General features: G+C 55.7%; 8 protein-coding genes across 8 annotated transcripts; 4 read left to right on the top strand and 4 right to left on the bottom strand.

Annotated features, from left to right (window-relative positions):
* Positions 1 to 55: 55 nt before the first annotated feature.
* Positions 56 to 1,933, bottom strand: LMH87_008149 (uncharacterized protein; the record flags this gene model as incomplete). Its single annotated transcript, XM_056195048.1, has 3 exons — positions 56 to 564; positions 639 to 1,848; positions 1,907 to 1,933. The coding sequence occupies 3 exons, from the start codon at positions 1,931 to 1,933 to the stop codon at positions 56 to 58; spliced, it is 1,746 nt and encodes a 581-aa protein (XP_056057240.1).
* A 608-nt stretch (positions 1,934 to 2,541) lies between these two features.
* On the top strand, positions 2,542 to 4,794 carry LMH87_008148 (uncharacterized protein; the record flags this gene model as incomplete). Its single annotated transcript, XM_056195037.1, has 9 exons — positions 2,542 to 2,616; positions 2,671 to 2,704; positions 2,761 to 2,924; positions 2,985 to 3,348; positions 3,399 to 3,473; positions 3,526 to 3,771; positions 3,827 to 4,500; positions 4,553 to 4,583; positions 4,769 to 4,794. 9 exons carry the CDS (start codon positions 2,542 to 2,544, stop codon positions 4,792 to 4,794), a joined length of 1,689 nt encoding a protein of 562 aa, XP_056057239.1.
* A 73-nt stretch (positions 4,795 to 4,867) lies between these two features.
* Positions 4,868 to 6,559, bottom strand: LMH87_008147 (uncharacterized protein; the record flags this gene model as incomplete). The annotated part of the gene is made up of 4 exons (XM_056195026.1): positions 4,868 to 5,748; positions 5,800 to 6,004; positions 6,058 to 6,327; positions 6,389 to 6,559. 4 exons carry the CDS (start codon positions 6,557 to 6,559, stop codon positions 4,868 to 4,870), a joined length of 1,527 nt encoding a protein of 508 aa, XP_056057238.1.
* A 399-nt stretch (positions 6,560 to 6,958) lies between these two features.
* On the top strand, positions 6,959 to 8,393 carry LMH87_008146 (uncharacterized protein; the record flags this gene model as incomplete). Its single annotated transcript, XM_056195015.1, has 2 exons — positions 6,959 to 7,497; positions 7,544 to 8,393. 2 exons carry the CDS (start codon positions 6,959 to 6,961, stop codon positions 8,391 to 8,393), a joined length of 1,389 nt encoding a protein of 462 aa, XP_056057237.1.
* Positions 8,394 to 8,956: 563 nt separating this feature from the next.
* On the top strand, positions 8,957 to 9,505 carry LMH87_008145 (uncharacterized protein; the record flags this gene model as incomplete). Its single annotated transcript, XM_056195001.1, has 2 exons — positions 8,957 to 9,028; positions 9,122 to 9,505. 2 exons carry the CDS (start codon positions 8,957 to 8,959, stop codon positions 9,503 to 9,505), a joined length of 456 nt encoding a protein of 151 aa, XP_056057236.1.
* A 533-nt stretch (positions 9,506 to 10,038) lies between these two features.
* Positions 10,039 to 11,459, bottom strand: LMH87_008144 (uncharacterized protein; the record flags this gene model as incomplete). The annotated part of the gene is made up of 3 exons (XM_056194990.1): positions 10,039 to 10,986; positions 11,061 to 11,333; positions 11,430 to 11,459. 3 exons carry the CDS (start codon positions 11,457 to 11,459, stop codon positions 10,039 to 10,041), a joined length of 1,251 nt encoding a protein of 416 aa, XP_056057235.1.
* Positions 11,460 to 12,499: 1,040 nt separating this feature from the next.
* On the bottom strand, positions 12,500 to 13,458 carry LMH87_008143 (uncharacterized protein; the record flags this gene model as incomplete). Its single annotated transcript, XM_056194979.1, has 3 exons — positions 12,500 to 13,067; positions 13,117 to 13,334; positions 13,384 to 13,458. 3 exons carry the CDS (start codon positions 13,456 to 13,458, stop codon positions 12,500 to 12,502), a joined length of 861 nt encoding a protein of 286 aa, XP_056057234.1.
* A 906-nt stretch (positions 13,459 to 14,364) lies between these two features.
* Positions 14,365 to 15,233, top strand: LMH87_008142 (uncharacterized protein; the record flags this gene model as incomplete). The annotated part of the gene is made up of 2 exons (XM_056194968.1): positions 14,365 to 14,520; positions 14,568 to 15,233. 2 exons carry the CDS (start codon positions 14,365 to 14,367, stop codon positions 15,231 to 15,233), a joined length of 822 nt encoding a protein of 273 aa, XP_056057233.1.
* Between the last annotated feature and the right edge of the window lie 2,421 nt (positions 15,234 to 17,654).

The following is a 17,654-nucleotide window of genomic DNA, read 5'->3' as shown; positions in this document are numbered from 1 at the left end:
GACATGAACGGGGTGTATATACAATTCCCATGACCCAAACCCAGCTTGACCGTATTCACCAGCCATCAAAATTACCGAACCCGCCCGTCCCACGCATCTTTTTCCGCGCCGGCTCCGGCTCCGTCCACTCCTCCGCCTCCCCGTCACCTGCCGCCGTCGCCGTCGTCGCCGTCGCCGTCAGATACTTGCCCACCGTATCCTTGCTGTCCGCCGCGGCGACGGATCCGTCTGCGCGGATGCGCTTGCCCGTCCAGGTGGTCCTGTCGGCGTCCTCGCCGCCCTGGCGCTCGACCTCGAGGCGGCGCGCCGCGTCGCGTTCCTGCTGCTGGTGCTGCGCCTGGAAGTCGGCAAAGGGGTCGACGAAGACGGCGACGTCGCGGAGGACAATCTTGTTGAGGGGCCGGCTGGAGCCGTCGGTCGGCACGTCCTCCATCTTGGCGAGCACGTCGAGCCCGGACACGACGGTGCCGAAGATGGTGTGCTTGCGGTCGAGGTGCGGCACGGCCTTGTAGGCGATGAAGAACTGGCTCGAGTTTGTGTTTTTGCCCTTGTTGGCCATGGAGACTGTTTTGGTTCGCTTCATTAGTCTTTCGAGAGAAGCGTGGGGAGTGCAAGGGAAGGAAGGAGAGAGAACATACCTGTGCCGCGAGCATTGTGTGTCAGGGGTCCGTCGAATTCATCGTCAAAGTACTTTCCCCAGATGCTGGCGCCGCCTCGCCCCGTCCCCGTGGGATCGCCGCCCTGAATCATGAAGTTGGGGATATTCCTGTGAAAGGCCACGTCCTTGTAGTAGCCCTTTTGCGCAAGCTTGATAAAGTTCCATACCGCCTTGGGCGCCGTGTCCGTGTGCAGCTCCAGGGTCACGTCGCCGAGGTTCGTCTCCAGACGCGCGTAGCCCTTGCTCTTGACGCGCTTCGGCTTGAGCATAAACTCCTCGTCGGTGAGCAGCGCGCGCTCGCCGCTCGTCTCCGGCGTCAGACCCGTGCTGGTGAAGCTCGCGGCGGCTCGCCCCGTCGTGTACGCCGCCGCCTTGGCCGCCAGCTTCTTCTCCTTGATCATGCTCTCGCGCACCGCCGCCGACACCGCACCAGCACCACCCGTCTTGGCCAGCGCCCCCGAGCTGCGGTTGACGTCGCCGCCGGCCTCGCGGGCCTTGCGCGCCTTGTCGACCGCCGCCTTTGCCTTGAGCACCTTGTCACCCATGCTGCCGAGGGCGCTGGCGTTGATTCCGCTGGCGTTGCGCTCCTCTTCCTGATCGCGGCTCAGCTGTGCGCCCTCGCCGTCCTTGATGTACTTGAACTGATCCAGGTTGCGGCTGGCGGCGTTGTGCGGGTCCTGCAGCGTGATGATGTCGGCGCGGGTAAATGGCTCGTCGTCTAGGAGGTCCTGCCACATCTTGGGCTTGATGTTCATGCGCTCGACCGTGTCCCAGGCAAAGGCGTTTGCGTAGGTGCCATGGCGGATGGCGACTATGTGCGTGTTGTCGGTAAACACCTTGTACGTGACGGGGTCGACGAGATCGCCTTTGGAGTCGCTCAGGCCCGCACCGCGCGAGTCGCTCTCGGCATTTCGCGCAAAGTTGAGCTTGATGAGGTCGCGCTTCTGCAGCGGCGCGCCATCGACGGGGTTCTGGTTCGGGTGCTTCTCGAGCCACGCGCCAATGACCTCGACATCGAAAATGGTGCCGTCGGGTGTGCACACGGGGTTCTTGAAGGGCTGCAGGCTCGCCGCGCAAAAGTTGAACGGCAGCTTGCGAAAGGGGAGGCCGCTTTTGCCGTTGCGCGACGAGGCACCGGCGCCGACGCTGGCGGAGTAGGCGTCGGAAGACGACCACTCGGAGTGGGTAATCTGCGAAGAGTGTGAGCGAGTCACAGGATTGATGATTGAATATGCAAAGTAGTCTTACGTAGAGCTTGTCTGTGCCTTTGCCCATGTCGACAGTTTGGCTGTGGTGGTGCAGAGTGCAAGGCGGGCAGTTATGTCACTGTCACAAGACGCAGCAATTTTTGGCGGCACCAGAGGTTATCGATAGGTAGGATTCAGTGGCTGATGTTCAAACGTGCCATTTACTTTCCTCTATCCGTCCCTAGGTACCTAGACTGCTCCAGTCACCAGCGTGCTAATAAAGCCTGATGCAGCGTCAGCCTGCCCGCCCTGCCCGCCCGCCAAGCGCTGGTACATGCTGTCTGACCCACTTCACCAACAACGTGCTGCCCGCTGCCGTCTTTGTCGAGCTGCCACATCACTTGCTTTCAGCTGTTGCATGCGACGAGCCCAAACCCTTCCTACCACTTCAGACGCAGCATCTCGACCGTCGCAACGCATTGGAACTGCCCCCACGCTGACTCTGGTTCTCGCTGGCATCGCGGAATGACCTTACAAGCTTAGCTGTCCGAGCTACCACAGCCCATACCTAATTAGTGTTGCGCCACCAGCGACAGCGATAGCTCCATCGACTGCCCAACTACCACGACCGCCGGCATTGTATCGCAATCTATCGAAGCTTCGACGCAACATCCGAGGCAATAATTGACCACAGCCATGCGGTCCTTACTTGGCTATCTGGCCCTGGGCATGTCCCTTTGGACGGCGACCCAGGCGCTGGAGGTCGTCATAGTAATGACAACCGGCCACGACAGCTAGGGGCTCCCGCGCTGACGTATTCAACAGGACCAGTCCAGAGACAACCAACAGACTTGCGCTGGTACGAACCCACGATGCATAAAGTCGTGCCGAAATTGTGGCTAACAGACGGAATAGGCATGTACAGCAAAAAGTCCTGGGGCGGCTCGGTCGATCCATTCATCCTCGTCAAGTTCCTCAATAACACACTCCCCGAAGGAGACGACCCGACCGTCAGTCTTGTAATATTCGAGTGGAAAGATAGAAAATTTGTCGGCGTGCCCGGCGAAAACGGCGAAAACGTACGAGACCACAACAACTTGCAGCTCCTTCACGACGTCCCTTGCTAACACGTCCCCCAGGATCTTGTCCCGTGCAGCCAAGACTTTGTAAACAGCGGCGCTTGCAACTCGACCGATCTCGGCGAATTTGTATTGGCAGAAAATGCGACCGAGAAATCAGGCGCCTTTATCCTGTCCAAGGCTATTCATCTCAAATCCACCGGCCCTGTACGATACAGCATCAAGGAGACCGGCTACTACTGCCTCTTTACCCAGGGCTTCAACGTCGACGAATATTCCGCAGTCGCCGAATTCCGCAACGCTTTCGGAGAGATATCGGCCACGCAGATTCCGAAGCTCCCGTTCTACGGTGGCATGAGCATCCTCTACGCGCTCATGGCAGTGTACTGGGGTTTCCTCTACTACCAGCATCGCCACGACATCCGTAAGCTTCTCTTGGCCTGACTTGAATGCCGGCTTTCTAACGGAGTGCAGTCGCTGTCCAAAACTACATCACAGCAATCTTGGTGTTTTTGGTTCTTGAAATGCTCATGACTTGGGGCTTCTATGGTATGAGACTTTCCAACGGCCAACGTGGCGCAGCTCAGGCTGACTTTCGCAGACTTCCAAAACACACACGGCTCTGCCAATGCTGGCGCCAAGGCCTTCCTTATCGTTGTCGCCATTCTCAACGCTGGGAGAAACTCATTTTCGTTCTTCCTTTTGCTCATTGTCTGCATGGGATACGGTGTGGTGAAGCCCACGCTCGGCCGCACCATGATCTACGTCCGCTACCTCGCAGCTGCCCACTTTGTGTTTGGTCTCATCTACGCCACTACCAGCCTGCTCGTCTCTCCCGAGAGTGTGGGTGAGTACTGCTTTCTGCTCCTGTTCGACGTTGACACCACTGACATGTTCACCAGGCCCATATGTGCTGCTCATTGTTCTACCCTTGGCAGGCACACTGACTGCATTCTACGTGTGGACGCTCAACTCTCTCAACTTTACGCTCAAGGATCTCCGCGAACGCAAGCAGCATACCAAGGAGATCATGTACAAGAAGCTGTGGTGGTGCATCCTCCTCACCGTCGTGGTCACCTTTGCATTCTTCTTCCTCAACAGCTTCACGTTCGCCTCTATTAACGACATTAACTTTGTGCCGCTCCACTGGAAGACGCGCTGGTTCGTCCTCGACGGCTGGCTCAACATTGTCTACCTCGCCGACGTGGCCTGGGTCGCCTACGTCTGGCGCCCTACCGCCAACAACCGCCGCTTCGCCATGAGCGACGAGATTGCCCAGGATGACGACGGCAACTTTGAGATTGGCGACATTGGCATGCCTGGCGATTCAGAGGACGAAGACGAGGAGGCGCATATCGGCGGCGGTGGTGCCAAATCTGCCGGTGCAGGTGCCGGTACGAGCGCCGCCCAGGCAGGCCAGACAAGCGGCATCACGTCCGCCGCCACGGCTGGCGCCTCGGTGCAGAAGCCATCACGCAGCGTGCCGCGTGACTCAATCGACGGCGAGACTATTTTTGCTGTTGGCGAGGACGGCGATAGGTTCTCCGACGATGAAAGCGACGAGGATATCAAACTTGTAAAAACAAAATAATCATGTGCTGTTTGGGCGTTGTTCTTGTTTTTACCAGACTTTTTTGTTCCTCCATTACTTTGTTATAGGTGCGCTACCCAGTACATCAGGCCACGAAAAAAGAGGAAGCATTAATAGAAAAGCCACACGATCGGGACGCTTTTTTATTTTGGGTGTCTTGTGTATGATTGTAGAAAATAAAGTTTAGTCTTTGCGATTTGGTTTTGATAGGCATGTAGTTTTTTAAATGCTTGAATTATGCTGACTTGACAAGATGCGATAGTATTACAGTCGGTGTAAACGGCCTCATTAAATTATGTGATGCTCAGCACGTAAAAGCCGAGAGGCAGCTGCCTGCCCGTGTCGCGCGCACTCAGCTGCTCACGTCGCCTCCAAAGCCAACAGGTCGACGCTGGCCGTCATTCTCAGGCAGGATAGCCAGTGCCTTGTAGACCTTGCCCATGCCGCTCGGTCCGCGGTCCACCAGGCGCTTGCACGCCTTGTCGATGGCATCCGCCGCCTCCTGGTTCGCGCCGGCACTCTTGGCCAGGGCCGCCGCACGCTCCTTGATGCCCATGAGCTCCAGAAAGTCGGCCTGCGCAATGGGGCCGTGCACCTCGACACCGTCGCTCGCGAGCGTCGCGGCCTCAGCAATGGCGGTGAAGTCGACGTCGGCGCTGAGATCGACGAGGCCAGGCGCGGAGAAGGGATTCACAATTTTGTGGTGGCGGATGCCGCGCAGGGAGTTGACGGGGATGGTGTCGGCGGGGCCGTAGTCGAGGATGAGGGCCGCGCCACTCGCGGACGCCTTGGGGTTCTTTTCCGTGCCGCCGATGCGGGCGGCAAAGTCGGCGGCGTACAGCGCGGCATCGGGGCACACCTCGACAATGGAGCCCTCGGACTGCTTCAGCTTGCGGTAGCGAGGCGAGGATTCAGGCACATAACGGGAGTGTCTTGTGCTTCCGGACGAGAGCGTGAGTTCAAACTCCGCGGGCGGGTCGCTGGGGTCAAATCTAAAGTTGGAAGACGACGATTGGGCGTTGCTGACTCCCGGTGCGGTTGGCGATACCATCATTTCGCGCCATTCCATCTTAGGGGTGGCGTCGGCTGGCGGTTTAGAGGGAGCCGGAGGAACAGGGCTGCCGGGGATCCTTGGCGGAGGTGGCTTCACCGCAATCTTGGTAGACTGGAAGCTGTGTATGGGGAGCGCATCAAAGAATTCATGTGCAATTATGAACGGAGTCTTGTTTGATTCTAGGCTGTGTCAGTGAGATTCAGTGGCCGTGCTTGTGGAGATGCGCATACCCGCGGGAACAGATTTGATAGTCTGGGTCCAGACAACCGGGAGATTGTTGTATTTTCCCGTACTGTGATAGCCAGCTTTTGATTCCGTCGTCGGCGTTCCAGGGCCGCAGAGCAGATCTTTCTGAGCAGATCTCAGTTCGGGACTAGCTTCAACCATGTAGACGGCTTCTATGCTGTTAGCCATGGCGGGGAAGCGAGAAATAGTCTATAATCAAAGTTAGGTCTAGATTTCATCAAGGTGCCATCCACTCATCTTACTCGAAGCATGTCGTCCATCAAAGTTCCTCTTCCAGGGCCAACTTCAATCAGCTGGACTCCGTCCTTGGGCCGACCTTGGCTCATCCATTCGGCAATGAACCAGATGCCAATCAGTTCACCAAAAATTTGGGAGATTTCGGGCGATGTTACGAAATCTCCTTTGACGCCAAACTGGTCTCTGCCCTCCCCGATGGCGCCCGTGTAGTAGCCTCCGACATCACCAGTAAGGCACATGCGCATGAAGCTCGCCAGTGGAACTGTTCCAGTTGTCTGTCGCGGTGTCAGCGGCAGCTTTCGAGGCAGATATTCGCAATATGATTGCGATTCTTACAGAGATCGCTTCAAAAAGCTGTTTGGCTAATGGCGTAGACCATTTCCTCTCTTCTTGTCTGCGCAGGGCAGATGACGAGAAGCACTGTGCTCCAAAGCTTGATCCTGGGCGCGCAATGCCTAGGGTTCGCTGAGCCAGGAGCCGTGGTGCGGCAGCCACAGCGCGGCGCATCGCGATTCGTTACCCAAACGGATTAGCAAGTGGCTCACCGGCGAATCCCTTGAGTTTTCTAGCCAGATGAACAAGATTGTGGCTTTACGGACAAGCTCTGGATGGATGGTGACTTTCTTGTAGCTTGAAAGCCGTACGTCAGGTGCTTTCCTGGGGCAAGCGCGCCACGATAAGATAACGGGAGCCTCAACTAAGCTCCACCAGCTTGCTTCGATCTTTGACTTTACATTCACCAGCAAGCATTTGCGATTGATCGAAGTGGTGGCCGAAAAAAGACAAACGAGTTGTTTCTGGTGCGGGAGATTCGGAATATATACCTACGATTCGATTCCGGGAAATCGCGACACATTACCACGGCGCACATATAGCTGGTAGCGCCTCGAGCGCCGACGTGCAGACATGCTTGGGGCGGGCAAATCGCGATGGGCCAATACGGAAGAGGACGCTGAGCTGGAGGCCAAGATTAAGAGAGAAAAGGAGGAAAAACGACTCAAAAAAGCTGAGAAGGCGCGCAAGCTCGAGCAGGAGAAGCAGGCCGCTGCGGCTTCACGCGACGACGATGATCGCCCTTCGAAGCGTCGCAGGCTAACACCAGAGCCAGGGACGCGCGATGGGGCGAATGCACCTGCTAAAGAGGACGGTTCCCCTGTAAAATTGCTGCGCTTCGAAACTGGCTCGTGGGGGCGCAGCAACAGCGTCGAGGGCTACGACAAGCTCAACGACATCGAGGAGGGCACATACGGCTGGGTCGCGCGCGCAACACAGCGTTCCACAGGCAAGGTGGTGGCACTGAAGCGTCTCAAGCTGGATCCTGCAGACCGCAGCGGGTTACCTGTGACGGGATTACGAGAGATACAGATTCTGCATGATTGCAAGCATCGCAATGTCGTCACGCTGGAGGAAGTCGTCGTCGGCAGCAATGTAAATAAGATGGACAAGTACGTGCTCCGGTATATTTTTCTTACAACTTCTGACCGTTTACAGTTCAATATTTCTTGTTCTCGAATTCGTTGAGCACGACATTAAAAGCATATTGGATGACATGCCTGAGCCGTTCCTGGCTTCAGAAATTAAGTGTCTTTTGCAGCAGCTTACTGCGGGCGTGGCATACTTGCATGAGAACTGGATATTGCACCGCGACCTCAAGACATCGAACCTGCTACTCAATAACCGCGGCCAACTCAAAATTGCCGACTTTGGCATGGCCCGCTACGTGGGTGACCCGGCGCCAAAGCTCACCCAGCTCGTTGTGACGCTCTGGTACCGCAGTCCCGAGCTTCTCCTGGGTGCCAGGACATACGACACGGCCGTCGACATGTGGAGCATAGGCTGCATCTTTGGCGAGCTGATTGCCCGAGAGCCTCTCTTACAAGGCACCAATGAGGTGGACCAGGTGACCAAGATCTTTGAGCTATGCGGCGTTCCGACGGACGACTCATGGCCTGGCTTCCGCAAGCTCCCCAACGCGCGGTCGCTGCGGTTTCCCAAGACGGCTGCCGCCACGGGCTCCGTGATTCGCGCCAGGTTCCCAAGCATGACTTCCGCCGGCGCGGGGCTGCTCACGGAGCTCCTGTCACTCAATCCTGATGCTCGTCCGTCTGCCAAGCAGATGCTGCGGCACGAGTACTTTCGACAGGACCCAAAGCCCAAGCCAGAGAGCATGTTTCCCACATTCCCGAGTAAGGCTGGCCAGGAGCGGCGACGGAAACATGAGCCGAATGCGCCGGTGCGTGGGCAGCAGGCTGCCTTGTTGGGCGACGTCGACTTTAGCGGTATTCTACAAGGTAGAGACAAGGAAGAGCGCGGCGGCGGATTCAGTCTACGGATGGTTTGACACCAGGCGTGTGAATCTTTTTGCATAGAATTTAGCCGGGTGCAGCAGCATATACCCAATGATCAACTAGCATACTTGCGCACAAAGTGCATCGCAACCAGCTGTTCGCGCACATTAATCAGTATCTTTTGTGCATAGTAGCCCGCTGCGTTGAATTGAAACACATTTATGATGGCAACGTGGAATAATAGTAGACACGAAGAAAATGAAGGAGTAGAATCTCAAAGACCATCCCCTCGAATGTCCGCTTTGTACTAACTGCGGCTTTGCCCCATATTTTGAATGTCCCCTCCCCCACCAACCAGCGGCCAAACCTCACAACCTCGCATACACAACTACCCCAGCTTTCCGCATCTTGGGCTCGATCTCGCCGCTCTCAGCACACGCGGACTCGTCATTCCGCTTCCTACTCTACAAGAAGCCAGAGGCTCCCCGTCTCCAGCAGCATTGTGCGCTCGCACGCCAGTAGCACGAGAGCCGCCGCCGAGGCCACGAGACCATAAATTTGCACCTCACGCAGCCACCGACCCCGAAAACTACACAAAAAAATCTCACAAACAATCATGTCATACTTCAAGACCGGCCAGGAATGGCTGGAACAGTCCACTCTGCTCATCCAAGCGAGCCCTACAACTGTACGTCCCCTTTACTCAGTGTCCCTCGCCCCAAAGCTCTAGGGGGTCTCCTCAACCCTTCCTCCCCCCCCCCCAGCTAACACCGGCCCGCAGACCAAAATTACAACGCGATACTCGATAAAGGCCGTCAAGCGCCGCAAGGCCGCCGCCGCCGACGCCGCCGCCGCCCCGGAGAAGCCGCCCCGCGCCGTGCTCGTCCTCAAGACGTTTGACCCGGTCAGCGGCGTGACGCTCAAGTACCGCACGACAAAGGCGGCCGAGGTGTCGCGGCTGATGGGCGCCGCCATGGGCCAGCTGGGCCGCAGCATGGCTGCGCTGCCCGAGGTCGCGCCTGAGGAGGCCATGCCGGATGCTGCTGCCGACGAGGACGAGCAGCCCAAGTCAGTGCCGCAGGTACAGACGCAGACCACGAGTGCGCCGCCGCCAGCGACGGGAGGAGGTGGCGGAGGCAAGAAGAAGAAGAAGGGCAAGAAATGAAAAAAAGTTGGGGAGAGAGGGGGCAGGTTGTTGGTAGGGTGACGACGTTGTGGCTATAGTATAGAGTCTAACAAAACGGGACTGGCGTGTGCATAAGATGCTGGGCTGTAACAAAGGTACAGACTGCTCAATGGATAAATAGATGATATTTGCATGACATGATGATTCATGTCGGCGCAGAGACATAAAAACTCAGGATTATTGACGTTTAAAATGATTGCCTTTGATCACGCATGGAAAATAGCTTGTTTCACAAGTTGTATTATCTCTTTATAAAAAAAATGCTAAAATATTCAGAAATCATGATCCCATCCCAGCATCCGTCCGTGCTAGCTCATCGGTCCCAAACAAAGAAAATGTTGCCTCGTAACGCCGTAATAAATCCAACCTCCTAAGCAGAGTCTGTCTCTTCTTTTTCAACAGTCGCCGGGTTCATTCAAGCATCCAACCCGTGGACGACCATCTTTACAATATACATGACATAGAAAAACAAGGAGGGTATATGGTGGGGTGTATGTGATGAAGCGACTCGCTTAAAAGTCGTCATCAAAGGAAAAGTCACCACCAGCTGGGTTCTCCTCGACGGGGGTACCGTCATCAGCCTTCTTGCTCGCACTGGCCATGACACCGGCCTTTTGGTACTCGCCGACACGCTTCTCGAAGAAGTTGGTCTTGCCGCCGAGGGAGATGTTCTCCATGAAGTCAAAGGGGTTGGTGGACTTGTAGACCTTTTCGTTGCCGAGAGCGACGAGGAGACGGTCAGCAACAAACTCAATGTACTGCTGCATCAGGGTGGCGTTCATGCCCAGCAGAGCGCAAGGAAGAGCCTCTGTGAGGAACTCCTTCTCAATGGTGACGGCATCAGTGATGATGGTGTTGATAATCTCCTTGCTTGCACGGTTGTTGAGGTGAGAGTGCAGCAGGCAGGCAAAGTCGGTGTGAAGACCCTCGTCACGGGAGATGAGCTCGTTGGAAAAGGTCAAACCGGGCATCAGACCACGCTTCTTGAGCCAGAAGATGGAGGCAAAGGCGCCGGAGAAGAAGATACCCTCGACAGCAGCAAAGGCAACGAGACGCTGGGCAAAGGTAGACTCCTTGTCGGAGATCCAGCGGAGGGCCCAGTCGGCCTTTTTGCGGATGCAGGGGATCGTGTCAATGGCATTGAAGAGGTATGTGCGCTGAGCCTGCTCCTTGATGTAGGTGTCAATGAGGAGGGAGTAAGTTTCCGAGTGGATGTTCTCCATCATAATCTGGAAGCCGTAGAAGCAACGAGCCTCGGGGATCTGCACCTCACCGCTGAAGCGCTCGACGAGGTTCTCGTTGACAATGCCATCAGAAGCAGCGAAGAAGGCGAGAATGTGGGAGATGAAGTACTGCTCGTCGGCATTGAGGCGGTTGTTCCAGTCGTGGAGATCCTTGGACAGATCAATCTCTTCGGCGGTCCAGAAAGAGGCCTCGGCCTTCTTGTACATTTGCCAAATCTAGGGAGCAGGGGTGTTAGCGCCATATTCGCGTCGGGTGGCTACTTTACGCGTAAAAACGCGTCGAGACATACCTCGTGGTACTTGATGGGGAAGAGGACGAAGCGCTGAGCGTTCTCGGCGAGGATAGGCTCGTGGGCCTCGTCGGCTTTGATGCCAGGGGCGACAGCGGGACCGTCATCCTTGGGGTCCTTCTTGGCCGCAATGGCAATGGGCTTCTGGTCGATGATGTCGGTGGTGGTGGACTCAAGCGAGGCATCGGCAGGGAGGTTCTCCTTGTTGGCGGAGGAAAAGTCGAGCTTCTTGACGGGAGACTCCATCTTGAAGGACTCAATGGCAGAAGCGGCCTGTGTAGCAAAGCGTGTTAGTTGCGCTGCTCTGTAGTGTAGGGTTCACGCCATGGTGAAGAGGCGCCCGCGCAAGTAGCGCGACAGCGAGCTTACCTGCTTCGAGGGAGTTGTTTGGGCAGCCATTGCGAATGTGATGTGTGATGTGAATTGAACAAGTTCGAGGCAAGCAAAGTCTTGGAGAAGAAAAAGACGTTTGAATTGAACTGTGCCTGGCGTGGATTGAAGACGCGTAGAGAGCAGCGTTCAACTGTAAGTGACTGGTGGCGTCAGAGGTTTTTGTACAAGCAGTAGTACGCCGTCACGTGCAGCGCGACGCGTCGAGCGTGTTTGGCGTGGGTCCTTCGTAAGTGCTTTCTGCGACTCCATGTGGGCCTCTTTAGCTGAAAAAAAGACTGGCTGCCCTGGCACCCTTGCAGTGGAGCGTCTGCAAGGTACCTGCGTGGTACCAACAACAGCCAACAGCCCCGGGCGGCGCCACAACGCTCCAGCCACCTCTATTAAGTGACCCTTGCATGCGCGACGCGTGAGGCCCAGCCAGCGCGTCAAGGTATCTCGGCCGTACCGGGCCCCCTTGATCCTTGCCCCTTGGAGGAGCTCGAGCTTTGTCTGGGCATGCCAGAAGGCTTGTCCTGCCCCGTGAGGCGTGCAGGGAGCCGCGTCTGCTCGCCCTCCTTGGTCAGGCTAGCGTCATCAATGCACAGTTATCAATCAGCAAACAATGCCAATTCTCACGCGCTGGTGGTGGGCCGGATCCAGTTGTCGATGGCCTATGAGACCCCAGACCGAGCAGTCTTGCGGGAGCTCGGAGAGCACGTCGGAAATGGCCCATGGACACGGAATGTTTTTGCAGATCCATCGTGAAAAAAGTGCACGCAGGTGGGCGAAGCTGGGCAAGCGTACATTGGCCAAAGTGGGCAGGGAGGCCGTTGCTACCTTGTTAACTTGTTTCCGTAGAGGTACTTCACGCGCCGTACGCACTGTGTCGTGCTTGTCTGGATTTCGGCGAAGTATATGTATTATTCATATTAAAGCATATCAAACTATATATTTCGTGATGCCGTGCAATTTCGTTACGCCCGACGGGTATCTGTAGCCTCTCCTACCCCTCCTTTAAACGCATGCTGCATTCCACCTTGACCCCGAACCTGTCTCGCACTTTATTATCAGCGTCGGCTTGGCTTGCTGCTCTTGACGTGGCCCTCTTCGAGGTCGTCTTGCCGCTTCTTGCTGCGTCCCATCCAGCCTCTGCTCTCACGGACACGGGCCTCCTCGGGCGCAGTTACTGGTACAGTATCAGAGCGCGAGGTACCTGTCACGCCAGCTTCTTGCGCTGAAGTTGCGCCTTGCGCGTGGTATGCAGGAGGTTCGTCGTGGCGGTCGCGGTGGTCGCGGCGGTCCCGTCCATCGTGTGGGTCTTGTCGGTCTTCGATGCGGTTACGGTCAAATTCTTTGGGATCGCTGGGGTCGACATCGGGGATGGGCAGGTTGCCTCTCTTGAGGGTCTTTTGCCCCAGATCGCGGAGGTGCCCCTCGAGCAGCACGGCGTTGCGCGTGTTGGCCTTGAACATGGCATCGACCAAGTCGCCGACGAATGGCGCCAGGCCAATGGCAAAGTCGAATGCAATGTTGAGGAGCATCTGGAACTTGATGAAGAAGGGCAGGCCGCCCTCAATCTGATCAGCTGTGCGCATGACCATGAGTGCCAAGAGGCAATCGACAACATCGCCAGCACTGGGACTGTCAGTACGCGGTCAATTAAATCAGCAGTGTCAAGACTCACAATGGAATTAAACCAATGGCACTGCCCCAGCCAAACTTGATGCCCAGAAACGTAAACAGAGCGCAGTCCAGGCGGTACGCACGACGCTTGACCTTTGTGAGGACCTTGCCATCGTGCTCAGAGAGGCCTGGCGGCAATGCCTTTCTGACTTTTTTGAATTTGGTCGTGCTGGGCTTTCCGTTGAGTCTTGTCGCGGGAACTTGTTCGAAATACGGATCCTGTCGCAGGGTCAGCATCTGCCGTGGCCGGCCAAGGGAGCAAGCTTACCTCTGTGCCAAATTTATTCTGCAGTGTCTCCCCCAGAATCTTTTTTCCCACCATCTTTGCTACCATGGACGTCATCTTGGCGGTATTTTCGTGGAATGTGCGAAATCCTGAGTGTGCGAGCGAAAGAAATCTTGCTGGCTGCGAGGACTAGCCCGCGTACTTATGCCGGGATGGAGGGAGCTTGGGCGGCCTCTGCGCGGGTGAGACGATTGGAGGAGCAGCGATGGTTTCAGGCGCTTAGAGCCAGAAATGGGACCCTTTCACTATAAAAGCCGACGGTGAAGGAGCAGAAGCATAATATTGCGATGGGTCGCAAACGGGATTCGTGGGCGCTTAATATATTTCCTGTACACATTCGAGAGAAAAATTACGATGCCCTCGATTCCCGGTTTTGGAGCTCAACAGCTGCAGCGCTTCCCTGGAGTTGACCAGATGATGATGTAATTGGGCGCTCATCGTACTCTGCGGCAGCCCACCAGCCACAGCCACGCCACACCGCTAACTCCAACTTTGCAGCTTGCCAGTCGCACCAGTGCCAGCGTGCCAGCGTGCCAGCCAGCTTTGCTGCAGGTATTTGGCGGCCCTGCGTTACACTTTTCCCGTCTTTTTGTTGGGCAGCTGGAGTTGCAAGCTTCCAAGCATGTGGCGAGTCCACTATGTATGAAGGTCTCCATCGGCTGCCTCCAGGCTGCCTCCGGCGCCCAGACCTCGCATTTTTAGCAAACTTACAGTAACAGTTGTCACAAGCTACCTATGTTGAAAATTAACAATCACATGCAACGTAGTGTTGATGTTGAGCCAATTGATTAGTTCCCTCTCTCGCTGTGATAGCGTCGCTGCCAGATTCATCACGTGGGGCCTCGGTCTCGCGTCGATGCGTTCCAGTTACGCGCCACACTGAATGAAGCATTAAACATGTTGCGACATGCGCAGCAGCGAACTGACGACACCATACACTGGCCAGAGTAACGCGGCGGAATCATGAATGCGCTCCTAGCTACCATATTTTCGCCTCTCAAGGAGACGGCCAATTCGCGCAATGGCCAAGCTCTCGACCGTCTCGAGGTCATCGCGACGCCGACCAAGAAGCGCCGTCCGGAACGCACCCCGCGCAAGTCTGTGTCGTTTGACATGACGGTAAGCATGCGTCTTGCATGATGAGGCTGTGATGCTGACCGGCGCAGCCTATGAAGCAAGTCAAGCACACACCGCCAAGGGCGGGTAACACGCCAGTCGTGCGCGAGAGGAGTACCTTGCCCAATTCGCGGAAGCGCAAAGCCGCAGACGTATCATCTGAAGATGGCGAGAATACCGAGGGTGAGCCTGCGGAACCTGAACCTGCGCCTGTGGGTGAATCTACCGCGCCGACGGAGCCTGCTGCATCCATGGACGAACCTGCAGCAGAAACGACCGAGCCTGCGGAGTCACCTACCGAAACTGCAAATACCGACGCGCCCGAAACCGACACAGACGGCGAGTTTGGCTTCAAGCAGTTCCTCGACCACCGCTGGGACGGCGACTCTATAGAGATCCAGGTCGAGTGGGAAAACGGCCAGCGCACGTGGGAGCCCGAGACGCTGCTGCACGACGATGCGCCGCAGACGCTGCTCGACTACTGGCGGCAGCAGCCGGACGGGCGACCCGACAATCCGCGACGGCCCGGCTTCTACGAGATCCACGCGATTCGCAAGCACAGCCGCGACCGCAAGCGCCTCTTTGTCGAATGGGTCGGCTACGGCCCCACGGAAAACACCTGGGAGCCACGCGCCACCGTGAATGATGCTGCGCCCGATGTGTTGAGCGATTACTGGGACAGCTTGCCGCGGCGGAAGCGACGTCGCGCGCGGTGAATTGTATCTGAAGCATGTGACGGGGTGTGTATAACGAATGAATGATTTACGATGGGCAAGGGTGTGAGAGTTGGCGTGGACACGGCGTTGTTTGGGACTTGGACTATATACTTTTTGATTTGATTTACTGTATAGCTTTAATGAGCCTGGCCTGCTGCGGCCGTTTTGCGAAGGCAATGTCACCACTACACGAGTACCTGTTTGTCCGTGCTGACACTACCATGGGGGCAGTAGCACAATGTGCACTTTTCATACAGTATTGTTTCTGTTCTGATCTTGCAGTTTGTCTTTTTAAATTGGAATTGCGCAAGAGTGTGCTCGAGCTGTCGTGGTGTTGCTAGACACCGCACCGAAGCACGTGGTCATCATGAGTCTCTTCTACCACCCCAACAAAGTGAGTGCATCACACTACTGGTAGCCATAAACACCTGCTATACCACAGCCAACATTTAAAAACAGAGTCCTACAAGCAATAAAATGAATGCATATTCCCATATCGACCACCTGCAATAACACGAGCGCATAATACACGCCGCAGAAGCAAAACACTACTCCCGAACCGTGACTCTAGGGTACTGGCAGCTCCCCAGACCATCAGGCCCACTTCAGCCACACCAGTTGACCAGTAAATACCAAGAGCTCTAAAACCAGCCAACCACGCACGGCCCGCTGCGGGACAGTCCCACCCACCCCACAGCTACGAGAAAATTTGCACCACCCTCCCGATATATACCAAAATAAGTCACCGCCCACCATCAATCAACACACTGGTTCAGCATATTCGCTGATCAGCCCGGTCTGGTGGTCTAGTGGTATGATTCTCGCTTAGGGTCCACCCTGAGTTTAACAACTTGCGAGAGGTCCCGGGTTCAATCCCCGGCCAGACCCTTCTTTTTTACCTCTCGAGGGTATTCGAGTGTTATAAAGTTGATTGGACGCCAATGGACGCTTTGTTTTTGCATCGAGGGGATTTGAGTGTTGTGAAGTTGATTGAACGCGAGGGAGTGGCGGTGTTGGAGCGCCATGGGCTATATTCTTTTTTGGATGTTTTCTTTTGGTTATGGACAGCCAAGGGAGGGTGATAATGGCCTTTTTAGGTTGGAGATGTGATTAGGGATGGGTAGGAGTGCGCAGACAAGTTTGGGCGTGTATGCATGTTGGTTGGTGCTGCTGCTGCGGAAAATGCATTTTTGGTGATTGGGTGCTGCTATGGACGCGGGGCGAGGACGGACGCGCACAGCAGGTTATTGTATTTTTATGAGGATAGTATTGATGATAGATGTCGATGGGATTGCGACGGAATAAGAGCTCGAATGCATTGAGTGGTGCTATCTATTATTGGCTGCATCAAATGCTGGTGTCGCTGGTGAAGATGCCAATGGGACAACGCGGCTACGCGACGACGCCGTAAGTGACGATGCGTCAACGTGCTCCAGGGTTAGTGTAATAGAAGTTGGTTGGCACATTTCTCCGTTGATATTTCGAGGAGAGGCCGGAGTGTGTTTCTCCATCAACATTGGCTACATATATGTTTTGTCTATCAAGGCCGACTGAGCTGCAGCGGCAAGTCACTAGATTGGAGGCTGCTTTGAGATGGCGACTGGATGCGTACAGTACAAGACACTACGCAGAGCCTATATTTATTGTACGGCAAATAAAAAAACGAATGCTATCAGATGAATTCAGCTTCATGAATAGCAGCGCCTATTTACAAGTTCAATACCGCCTTGTGCCGTCGCCGTAGGCATTCGGCTGCCGCTCCAGACACTGCTGCGACAGGCGGCGTTTACAGGGCATCAGAGTGCTACAAGCCCTAGCTCCAGCGCCTGTTCCAGCTGGCCACAGGCCCAACTCGCCTTACATGCTTCAAACCTGGTCTTGAGCAGAGTCTTCTCCCGCGCTGAACAACGTGTGCTGGCTTAGAATCACAGCTGAGAACTGTCCTGATGGGCGTGTACTGAGCGTACTCAACTTCGTGCTCTCAGAGGACGTGGATGTGTCCGATGGCGCAACCGCGCCTGGGAAATTATTCAAGGCGTCTGTGGAGTACGCGGGAACCATTCCAGGTTGCGTTGAAATCAAATGTGCGCCCGAAAAACACAATGTTTGTGTGTTAATCCTCTGGGACAGTCCCCTGTTATAGAGGTTTTCCAGGAATTAGTCGGGTTCATAAGGATGGCGCCACTGGTTACACATAATCTTGCAAGTCGATTGATGATGCTTCTCTGGGCCCAGAGAGCTGTGCCAAATAAGACAGCAGGATTTCCAGGGCGCATCGAAGTTACATCTCAAGCAGAACTTGACTCCAATGCCAGGCTACAGTTCGAGAGCCAGGTTTCTGCTATCGTGGGCGACGTTGGCACCAGCGCTTGCCGCGAGCTCGCGTCTGGCTGGATTGAACACAATATTACAGTTTCGAGA

The sequence above is a fragment of the Akanthomyces muscarius genome (genome assembly GCF_028009165.1).
Source record: "Akanthomyces muscarius strain Ve6 chromosome Unknown contig_16, whole genome shotgun sequence".
Lineage (NCBI taxonomy): Eukaryota > Fungi > Ascomycota > Sordariomycetes > Hypocreales > Cordycipitaceae > Akanthomyces > Akanthomyces muscarius.
This window is presented reverse-complemented; position numbering and strand designations above follow the sequence as displayed.